The following is a 12,073-nucleotide window of genomic DNA, read 5'->3' as shown; positions in this document are numbered from 1 at the left end:
AGTTTGGAGCACCAGTGCTTCAGTCTCCAGTATATTATACTGGAGCCAGCAAAGTATACCAGTCTAGCACAATATGCTGGAGTTCATACACAAGTGCACCGAACTCCAGTATATTATGCTGGACTGGTCTCTATTGCAGCAAAACGGTGACTATTTTTCATTGACTTGGTAAACGCTGGCTATTTTTTATTGACCAGTCCGAAAACTGACTATACCTTTGAAATTTTGGCGAGCTTAGTACACCAGGCTGCCGAGTTAACCATCCACCACTGATTTGCAAAATCCCTTATCCTATCTCATCATCATGGTCACAAAATAACCACTTCTAACAGTACACAGAAGGGAAGGCAAGTAAGTAGCCATGTCTTCCTTAACAACCAGACAACTTTTCCACATAACAAGTGGTAATTCCCAAGTGCAAATTTGTCCTTACAGGTCTATTCCTGTGTTCCTAACCAACAAGACCAACAACAGTAATAGATTCTTTAACATCAGTGAGTTTTCAGGTTACAAGAATTTGAGTGTTGTGGTAAAGGCAGCTGCTGGGGATGGAAGAATTTCACCTATGAATCAAGATGATGAAGATGGTGTATCTTTGGGAACCATGAAATTGCCTCTGGATATTGATGTTGCAAGATTTGAAACTCTACTTTTTCAGGTACTTTCTGATTGTGAATTTGTTTCTAAGATAGTTACCTTCTACCAAAATCTGATGTGATTTTTACTTTTATTTGTTTACGAAGTCCTCTGAGTGCAGTAAGTATTTTTAATCCATTTAAGTAGAAGTGGTAAGCAGAGGATGCTAGATCTTGAATCCCAAAGTGACCCTTATCTTTAGAAACATAGACAGATTAAGATAAGTGATTTGTTGTATTTATAGTTTATATATAGAAAACCTCAATGATAACTGTTAGTGGATATGTACTTTTTTTTTAGTGTAACCATATGTTATCTGGAATCTACTGGCTCGATTAATCTAAATTCACGCCACGTAGGTCCATTAAGGGGAAACGCTCCCTGCTAGGTTTCCAAAGTCGAACCACAGACGTTTGGTTAAGGGTGGAGGGATCAATATGAAAAATGTTATTATCTAAAGGGTATTTAACCTCAACATTTTGAACTCAGAATATAGATAACTTGTGTCAATTAACACATTCACTCTGTCTAATCCAAAGACATTCAAAGGGTTTCAAGAGAATGACATTTTCTACTAGTAAGTATCAATAAAAGGAGACACAAATACCTCCTCCTTTATGTTAATGTTAAGGATGCTTTGTTTTGTGACTTTACAGTGGGCTAACAGTCTTTGTCAAGGAGCTATGCTGCCACTTCCAGTGCCTCTAAAGGTAACTCTTCCTAATTGTTAAGCTTACTAGGTAGAGGCAGTTTCAGGATTTGAACTTTATGAGTTCGGGTTCTAGGTCAAAGTTATTGGGGTGCGGCTGAACCCATAGCCTGACGGCCTCTAGATCAGCCCCTCTCGGTAGGCTGTAAAGTTAAACGAAAATTCCATAAGTTTAATTTGTTTGGCTCATAGCATCTATGTTTTGTGTACAGGTTGACAAAATTCCTCGCGGAGCCAGACTTGGTTTTATTACAGTTGAAGATGCACAAACTGAAGTTCTTGTATATATAGATTGTATGGTTTTCCCTGCGACGGATAACTCACCTCCAATATTTCGAGCCATAAGAAATGGACCGTCGAGAGATAAGGCGCCTCCAGGGGAGCCAAGAATCATGAGAAGTCTTTTAGGTGCTCTTCAGAAATCTGTTGAGATTGCTAGAGTTTGAAAGTTGGAACATTTCTTCTATTCCAATTGTTCTTTCTTTCGACACCCTTTGATGTATGAAAGCATTTCCTATTTTCTGTAATAGCTTCCCGATTAATCAATATACACAGCTTCTTAAAACTCAACGGAACTTCATTACAAGTGTAGTAACATTCAATTTCTTTATCACTTAGCAAAGAAATTATAACTCATCACAGTTAAATATTTACAAAAATATAAAAGATTTCTTAATCTTAATCTCTCTCTCTATATATATATTTTTACGTGAACCCATAACTAACCCTCTAGATCCACCTCTGTCTGCAATAGAGGCAGGGCGGAGCCACAGTGTTGGTTATGGATTCGATCAAGCCCAGTAGCTTCCATTCAAACTCTATTTTTTTTTATTAAGAAATCCAATGAATATTCACAAATTAATTATTAATTTAGAACTCAATAACTTAAAAGGATTATAATCCCGACCCCATAAGGTTCAAATCCTAGCTCCGCCTCTGATTACGGAGACTACTGCCATGCAAAAATTTTTCACATTGAAATTTAAGCTATTGACAGATTTTTAAGGTTGTATAAAATAAAATACATATCAAATTGTATACGGTTAAAACCGGGCCCACCCGATTTTACTGATTAACCAAGACTAGAGGGATGGATAGAGGATCAGTCCCATAGCATATCAGCCCAAGATACGAGGATAAGGTACTGAGTTCGAGGTTCGAGGTACCTGTCGAGATCGAGACCAGTAATGATCGAGATCGAACGGGATAGACATCGAGCAAGACCGAAGATAGCACAATAACGGAAAGGCGAGATATCCGTGACTGGTCAAGGATAATGGCGAAAATCTAGGAACAAATCAAATCAAGGGCGATTGTTTAGCTAATCATGAGATTTCTTTCTGTAATTAGAATTATACCGTAAATAGGATTCCTCTACTATATAAAGAGGGTCTTAACCAATTGTAATCATCTTAGATTCACGTATACCAAAGCAATATATCACATTTTTATCTCTTGCGAGCTCTGTTGTTCAGTTCTCACTTTCAATAGCTTGTTTAGTTGGTCCGAGGGTAATCTGCTCGAAGGCCATAATTGTTCATCACATTTGTTTGCTTTACTTTTATTGTAATTTCTATCATTAATTCTTATATTTATCAGTTTGTACCAAGTGAAATCACATATGCTTAAAATAACTTAGGAATTTAATTGTTATCCGATTTTAAGGATAAACAGTTTGGCGTCCGCCGTGGGGCTAAGGATAATAGTGATTGCCTGGTACAATTTTCGTAACACGCACTATTTTACACTTGTTCTTTGAAGTGCCTTTGATTCCAGGATAAACATGTCAAACGCTCAAGTAGCACCTACACGCACGGACAATGGTCTCGGTCTCCATGGCGAGAATGATAACATAGCCGCCCCAGGGAATGGAGTGCCTCCAGTCAACCCCGATGGGTGCTCCAGCCATGGACCCAATCGACGTCAACTCCCATATTGCCATTAATAGGAATTTGGGCGTCGACCTTGAAAATACATACGTAGAGGTGCTCGAACAACAGATCAGAACGCACAGGACGGTGAAGAAGGTGGTATTAGCCTTCGAATGATATTCGAAATGTTGTAGACCCAACAAGCTGCAATAGCACATCTCCAAAATCAGAATCGTGTACCAAGCAGAATCGAGATCGAGCCATCGCAAGAAATTGTTCATAGAGCCGAGTCGGTGCCAAAGAGGTCGAATGGAGGAGAACCGGAGACCAGTCCTGCTATCGTAAAGATGCTCGAGGAACTGACGAAGCGGATCGAGATAGGGAAAAGAAGATCGAGGAAAACGATAAGAAAGTGGAAACTTATAATTCAAGGGTTGACCAAATCTCGGGGGCACCACCGGTGTTGAAAGGACTTGATTCCAAAAAGTTTGTCCAAAAACCTTTCCCCCCGAGGATGTTTGTCGAAGATCAGGGTCGAGGATGATCAACTAGGGGATCCAACCGGGTCGGTCTATCCTAAAAGGTCCGTGGAAAGAGTTAAAAGGATTTTGACCGGGAATCACAATTGAATAGAGACGATATTAGCCATACGGTGGAGATCGGAGAAATAATGGCTATGTTTGCAACCCGTTCAGAATGATAGAAGGAATGATCGGGGACAGATCTCCCGAGGGCTCATGAGCAAGAGTGGTTTCGATAGGGATATCGGATCCAAAGAAGCACCTCTATTATCGGAATATAACTTCAATGTAGATGCTTCCGCCATAGTGTCAGCTATTGGACGTACCAAAGATACTAGGTGGACTCGACCTCTGCAGACTGATCCGGCCTAGAGAAATCCAAACCAAATATGCAAGTATCATGGTACCCATGGCCATAAAAGAGAATATTGCAGCCAGCTAAGGGAGGAAGTAGACCGATTGTTCAAGGAGGGGCACCTTCGAGAATTCTTAAGTGATCGGGCCAAGAACCACTTCAAAAATAGGGATTCGAACAGACAAAACGAGTAGGAAGAGCCACAACACACGATTCACATGATCATTGGAGGGGTCGATATTCCTCAAGGACCGATATTTAACCGCACCAAGGTGACGATCACAAGGGAAAAACGAACGCGAGACTACTTACTAAAAGGGACCTTGTCTTTCAACGAAGAGGATGCGGAAGGGATCGAACAACCTCATAACGATGCTCTAGTAATATCTGTCCTTATGAATAAAATTCAAGTTAAACATGTTTTGGTCAATCCAGGTAGCTTGACTAACATTATTCGATCAAGGGTCGTGGAACAGCTTGGCCTACAAGATCAAATTGTGCCCGCAGCCCCAGTGCTTAACGGTTTCAACATGGCGAGCGAAACCACCAAAGGTGAGATTGTTTTGCCGGTGAACGTGGCTGGGACCATCCAAGAAACAAAGTTCCATGTAATCAAGGGCGACATGAGGTACAACGCCCAGCTCGGAAGGACTTGGATCCATAACATGAGGGCGATACCCTTGACCCTTCATCAAGTTCTGAAGTTCCCAACATCAGAAGGATTCAAAATAGTGTACAGGGAACAACATGCTGCCAATGAGATGTTTGCAATTGACGAAGTAATACCGGTGTCAACACTTTCTTCAACAAAGGATCAGACTCAAAGGGAAAGCAAGAGGCTAAATAGCAACCACAGACACCAACCTCGACCCAACCCGAGAAGCGGGAGACCGAGAAGACAACGACTATGGGATACCTCGATCTTTCGTTGTTCCTGACGACTCCAATGCCACCAAATCAACGGTTGAAGAGCTGGAACAAATCACACTGACCGAACATCAACCAGAACGAAAGGTATACCTGGGCACGGGGCTAACCCCTGAGCTCAGGAAAAAACTTATTCATTTCCTTACAGATAATATGAATTGCTTTGCTTACAGGTAATAAACTACTCAAAATAGGGTCCATTCGGGAAGTAAAATATCCCTAATGGTTAGCGTACGCAGTGGTGGTCCCTAAGAAGGAAATAAACTTAGAATGTGCGTAGACTATAGCGACTTGAATAAGGCCTGCCCTAAGGATTCTTTTCCTTTGTCGAATATCGATCGCATTATCGACACCACCGCCGGCCATGAGATTTTCAGTTTTCTCGATGCCTACTCCGGGTACAATCAAATATAGATGAACCCAGAAGATCAGGAAAAGACTTCGTTCATCACTAGATACGACACCTATTGTTATAACGTAATGCCATTCGGACTAAAAAATGCTGGTGCAACTTATCAACGCCTAGTAAATCGAATGTTCGAAGAACAAATAGGGAAATCTATGGAAGTTTATATTGATGACATGCTAGTTAATTCCCTGCGAGCAGAGGACCATTTAAAGAATTTGCAGGAAACCTTTGATATACTGAGGAAGTACAATATGAAGCTCAAGCTAGAAAAGTGCGCATTCGGGGTCGGCTCAGGCAAGTTTCTCGGTTTTATGGTGTCTGATAATAGGTGAATTAGACTATAATTAGACCCTAAAGAACCACATTTTTGTATAGCTTTGTAGTAAAAAGTGATAACCAAATGCTCTGATTAGTGTTTTTCATGCTTTGCAGGCTATATCCAACGAAAGAAGTCGATGGAGCAAGTTTGGGATCAATTACGGAGAAAAGGAGGCCAATCAAACAATGCCCACGAAATGCACCAAGTAAAGAGACAAAAGCAGAGCTGAACTTGGCCTGCCGTGGTCAGACCGTAACCGCGGTAGGACCGCGGCAGAGCAGAGCTGCAGATTCAGAGGACCTCTTTGGCTGCGGTCCTAGCGTAACCGCGGTAGGATTGCGGCAGAACGCGAAAAAGCCAGGGACGAAAGTGTCAAGTCGGGAAAACTTGGTGTAAAACCCTTATAAAAAGTAGGAATTCGGCCACATTAGGTCAGATTTGTTTTAGAGAGTACTTTGGGAAGAGAAACAAGTGTGAGAGATCACCCAAAACATCATTATTCTTATTCTCTTTTATTTTTCTTGCAATCTTTGATTATGAATCTTCTAGTAGTTTATTCCTCCATTGTTATGAGTAGCTAAATACCTTAATCTAAGGTTTTGGTGGAACCCGTTGGGGATGACTTGGTTGTTTTATTAATATAGTTGGATTTGGTTGTTAATCTCTATTTGTTCATCTATGTTTTGATTGTGGTTAGTTGAAAGGGCCCTCAATTATCCGTTCCTATTTATTATGTATCTACTTGAGAGAGAGTGCATATTTAGGTGATTGTATGAACAACATCACTCTCGGAGTATAGACGAGAGTCATACCGAGGGTTTAGAGGTTGGATTAGAGATTACGATACCTCGGGTGCAATCTAAGTGAACCATATTGAGAATCTAGCTAGCGTAGCTTGAGAGAGTATGTCTAGTAAATTATCATAATTGCTTGAGAAAGATTTATGATAGCTGGAGCGTTCATGATTGATAGAGACAACTAAATCATAGTTATAAGACATATACAACCAAGGAAATTACCAATGGGGGAAACCATTGCCTTAGACCTTATTCCAATTGTTTACGCATCAAGTTTAGTTAATTTTCAGCTGTTGATTACTTTCAGTCTTTAGTTGTTAGAAAAATCAACCATTGTGAATCAAAAAGTTTGGGGAAACAGATTGTGTGAATTTAGTAAATCTGACAATAGTAATTGATAGGTTAATTCTCCGTGGTTCGATTCTGGGCATAAATACTCAGATTATATTTGCAACGCCCGCGTAGTCTTTTGCGAGACTCAGTTGAGCGTGATCAAATTTTGGCACCGTTGCTGGGGAATTAACGGTGTTATCAATTACAATTGAAAGAAGTGTATGCCTAGAAGTTCCTCGAGGACTGGAGAACTGCTAGAAGGACTTTCAGACCCTGAGAAAACATTCAGGGCATTGAACCGTGCTAACAAGAAGCTCCAACAATCACATCAGTCACACCAGCTCGAATTTAACATGGGTGACGCAGAAAACAACATTGGAAACGTTGGGCATCTGCCGGCAAACCCCAACGCAAGAGTAGTGGCACCCCTTGTGCCCGAAGCTGCACTTTATGACTGGGCACAACCCACAACTGATAACTTGGCCACTGCCATAGTTGTGCCCGCAATTCAAGCGGAGACCTTCCAGATAACCAACAACATGCTGCATCTACTGCAGAATAAAGGATTGTTCTCCGGATCATACATTTAAAGACCCTCAGCAGCACCTGAAGAATTTTCTGTCAATTTGTGTGACCCAAAGGCATCCAAATGTGACCCCGAAAGCTATCAAGCTGCTACTGTTCCCATTCTCTGTGACCGGGAAAGCTCAAACTTGGTTAAATTCGCTCCCTATCAATTCCATTACCACCTGGGAGGAATTAGTCAAGCAGTTTCTAAACAAGTTCTATCCACCAAACAAGACTGCAAGACAGATTGATGAAATATTGCAGTTTAAGCAGCAACCGACTGAGTCCTTGCAAGAAACTTGGGAAAGATTTAAAGGAATGCTAGTGAAGTGTCCTCACCATGGCATTCCAGACCAGATGCTCGGCCAGAGATTCTACATGGGGCTAGCTGACCATTTAAAAGCAAATGTGGATGCTTCAGCTGGAGGTGCATTATTGAGTAAGACATACACCGAGTGCAAAATCCTTCTTGGCAAGATGTCACAAAATTTGGGGTGGATGACTAGAGCTACAACACTGGCACCCATAGTACATTCAGTTCCTCTTGACCCAAACAATTCACATGTAGAGAATATGGCCACACTCATGACCCAGATGAGCATATTGACGAAGAAGATTGATGAGATGGGCACAAAGCAGGTGCACATCATTGATACAACGAATGGAGGACTATGTACACCGTGTATTAATCAGTCCTATGTGTGCTCATGGAGTGGAGAAGGCGAAAATCAAGGGCCACGGGAAGATATGAATTATGTCAACAACTATGGGGGTCAGAGACAAGGAGCACAACAGTGGAGACCGCAGCAAAATCAGCAGTACAGGCCTAATATGCAGCAGCCTGGGGGTATGCACCCTCAAAACCAATTAGTGCCAGTACTTTATCAGAAATCATAGGGTTATCCACAACAAAATCAGCAGCAATTAGCTTATCAACCACCCCCTCAACAGCAAGATAACAACATGGTGGAAATCAGAGGTATGCTTCAGCAACTCATTGGGAAAAATAATAAAGTGCAGGAAAAATTGACAGTGCATGATTCAGCCATAAAGAATATTGAAACGCAGCTGGGTCAGCTGTCCATGGCTTTGAACAATCGTCCTCCGAGAACTTTACCTGCAGACACAAACATAAACCCCAAGGAGCAAAACCCGAATCAGCTGATGGCAGTCAGTCTCCGGAATAGTAGAGATTTAGATAGAGAGCAGGAAATTGCACAAGCCAGCAAAAATACTACACCAGCCACTCCAGTTCAATTAGAGGTAGAATAACCAACCGAACTTACCGAAGTAGTGGTTGAGCAGAGTCAGGAGGAAAAAGGCAAAGAAAAGGAAAACGAGCAAGTTGCAGAACAGGTGGCACCTCTTGTGCCAGAAAATCCTAACAGAGAGAAGCTAGCAAGCAATGCACAAAGGGTGATACCTGCACCCTTCCCTCAGAGACTGGTCAAACAAAAGAAGGCAAACTAATACAAAAATTTCATGGAGATGCTACGTCAAATTCAGTTGAATATTCCTCTGATGGATGCCTTGAGGGAGATGCCCGGTTATTCTAAGATGATGAAAGATCTAATGTCACGGAAGTTTGATTTTCAGGATCAGTCCCCCGTAACTCTAACACAGACCTGCAGTGCAGAGGTGGCGAAACCGATGGCTCAAAAGATGTCTGATCCAGGTAGCTTCACTATTCCATGCACAATTGGAAGTTACGCCTTTGCAAAGGCGTTGTGTGATTTGGGAGCCAGCATAAATCTGATGCCGCTGGCAGTGTACACTAAATTGGGCATCGGCAGAGCTAGACCGACTTCGATGCTGCTACAGCTGGCTGATCCCACTGTGAAAAGACCAACTGGAATTCTTGATGATGTGCTGGTGCAAGTGGGGAAGTTCGTGTTCCCTGCAGACTTTGTGATTCTGGATTGTCAGGTGGATGAGGAGATACCCCTTATTTTAGGGAGACCATTCTTAGCTACTGGGAGAGCACTGATAGACTGTGAGACTGGGGAACTTAAAATGAGATTGAACGATGAAGAAGTCATATTCAATGTTCAGCAATCAATGAGGAGAACCAGTGAATATGCTAATTGCTCTCTAGTGGAGGCAGTGGATGTAATCCTGGAAGAAGATGATAGGACCCTAACCGTGAAAGATCCATTTGAGGCATGTCTGACGAATTTAGAAGAAATGGATGGCGAAGGGTTAGCTGAATGGGTTATGGCACTGGAAGGCCGAGGGTTTTGGTCAAGGGAACCTCAGTTCGAGTCCCTTGAGCTGGAAAAAAGGGCCACTCCTCCAGCAAAGCCATCAATAGAGGAACCACCCAAGCTGGAGCTGAAGCCACTCCCGGATCACCTCAGGTATGTATTCTTAGGCCTTGATTCGACCAGCCTGTTATTATATCATCCTGTTTGCTAGATGTGCAGGTAGAACGGCTCTTACAGGTACTGAAGTATAACAAGACTGCCATTGGTTGGACCATGGCAGACATAAAGGGTATCAGCCCAGCCTTCTGTATGCATAAGATTCTCCTGGAGGAGGGCCACAGACCTTCTAGGGAACATCAGCGAAGGCTGAACCCTAATATGAAAGAGGTTGTAAAGAAAGAGGTGATCAAATGGTTAGATGCGGGAATCATTTTCCCCATCTCTGATAGTAATTGGGTCAGCCCTGTCCAATGTGTTCCGAAAAAGGGGGGAATGACTGTTGTGAAAAATGACAACAATGAGTTGATCTCAACTCGTACAGTCACAGGGTGGCGAATCTGCATGGATTACCGGAAATTAAACACCGCCACCCGAAAGGACCACTTTCCCTTGCCTTTCATTGACCAAATGTTGGACAGGCTGGCCGGAAGATCGCACTTTTGTTTCTTGGACGGATATTCGGGGTACAATCAGATATCAATAGCCCCCGAAGATATAGAGAAGACATCATTCACATGTCCGTATGGCATCTTTGCCTTTCGGAGAATGCCCTTTGGGCTTTGCAACGCACCAGCGACTTTTCAACGGTGCATGCTAGCCATCTTCACAGATATGGTGGAGGACATTATGGAAGTCTTTATGGATGATTTCTCCGTAGTGGGAGATTCATTCGAAGACTGTCTTCACAACTTAAGCAGAGTGCTCAAAAGATGTGTGGAGACAAACTTAGTGATAAACTGGGAGAAGTGCCATTTTATGGTACAAGAAGGGATAGTCCTAGGACATCGAGTATCCAGAAAAGGAATTGAGGTCGACCATGCTAAGGTTGACATGATTGAAAATTTACCACCGCCCACTTCAGTCAAGGCGGTGAGAAGTTTTCTTGGACATGCCGGGTTCTACCGGCGTTTCATAAAAGACTTTTCCAAAATTGCTAACCCATTATGCAAACTCCTTGAAAAGGATCAGCCCTTTGTGTTTTCTAATGATTGCAGGTTGGCATTTGAGGAACTGAAGAAGAAGTTGATAACTGCACCCATCATTGTTGCACCCGACTGGGAGCAACCATTTGAGCTCATGTGTGATGCCAGCGACTATGCTATAGGAGCAGTTTTGGGGCAACGAAAAGATAAGCTGATGCACCCAATTTACTACGCAAGCAGAACGCTAAGCGGTGCACAACTCAACTATACAGTGACGGAGAAGGAGATGTTGGCAGTTGTGTTTGCTTTTGACAAGTTCCGATCATATCTGATTGGTTCCAAGGTAATTGTGTATACTGACCATGCAGCTCTCAGGTACCTAATTGAGAAAAAGGAGTCTAAGCCGAGCCTGATTCGTTGGGTGCTGCTATTGCAAGAATTCGACCTCCAAATTCATGACCGTAAGGGCACAGAAAATCAAGTCGCTGATAATCTATTACGACTTGAAGGAGCTGAAAAATCAGTCGAGGTCGAAAAGATTCTGGAAACCTTTCCAGACGAGCAGCTGCTCGCAGCTAGCCTTGAGGATGCGCCATGGTATGCTGATTTTGCAAACTACCTGGCTTGCGGTATAGTTCCATATGACCTTTCATCTGTCCAAAAGAAAAAGTTCTTTCGTGATTGCCGTATGTATTATTGGGATGAACCTTATTTGTTTCGAATATGTGTTGATAACATTATCCAGAGGTGTGTCCCCGAGATAGAACAATCTTCGATTTTGCAGGCTTGTCACGCATCAGCATATGGAGGACATTTTGGAGGGGTCAGAACAGCTACGAAAGTGCTCGAGGCCGGATTCTTTTGGCCAACTGTGTTTAGAGATGCGAACCTCTGGGTAAAGGGCTGCGATGAATGCCAGAGGACAGGAAACATTTCCTGTCGCCATGAGATGCCAATGAAACCAATTCAAGAGGTAGAGGTATTTGATGTGTAGGGGATTGACTTTATAGTTCCGTTTATCAGCTCATTTGGCAATAAGTATATCCTTGTTGCTGTGGACTACGTGTCTAAATGGGTGGAGGCAGCAGCGTTTCCCACAAATGATGCAAGAGTGGTAGTCGGGTTTCTAAAAAAGAACATATTCACCCGGTTTAGGACACCAAGAGCGATCATCAGTGACGGAGGCACTCACTTCTGCAATAGAGCCTTCGATAAATTACTTGCTAAGTATGATGTACGCCACAAGGTGGCTACTCCTTACCATCCACAGACCAGTGGGCAGG

The 12,073-nt window shown here is 42.6% G+C and overlaps 1 protein-coding gene across 1 annotated transcript; it reads left to right on the top strand.

The window, feature by feature from the left end:
• Window positions 1–267: 267 nt before the first annotated feature.
• Window positions 268–1,920, top strand: LOC109237744. The gene is made up of 3 exons (XM_019404100.1): window positions 268–658; window positions 1,293–1,346; window positions 1,558–1,920. Exons 1-3 carry the CDS (start codon window positions 362–364, stop codon window positions 1,789–1,791), a joined length of 585 nt encoding a protein of 194 aa, XP_019259645.1. The 5' UTR covers window positions 268–361; the 3' UTR covers window positions 1,792–1,920.
• Window positions 1,921–12,073: the final 10,153 nt, after the last annotated feature.

This window comes from Nicotiana attenuata, unplaced genomic scaffold (genome assembly GCF_001879085.1).
Source record: "Nicotiana attenuata strain UT unplaced genomic scaffold, NIATTr2, whole genome shotgun sequence".
Taxonomy (NCBI): Eukaryota; Viridiplantae; Streptophyta; class Magnoliopsida; order Solanales; family Solanaceae; genus Nicotiana; species Nicotiana attenuata.
The sequence above is the reverse complement of the archived record's forward strand: the minus strand, read 5'-3'. Positions and strand labels throughout refer to the sequence as shown.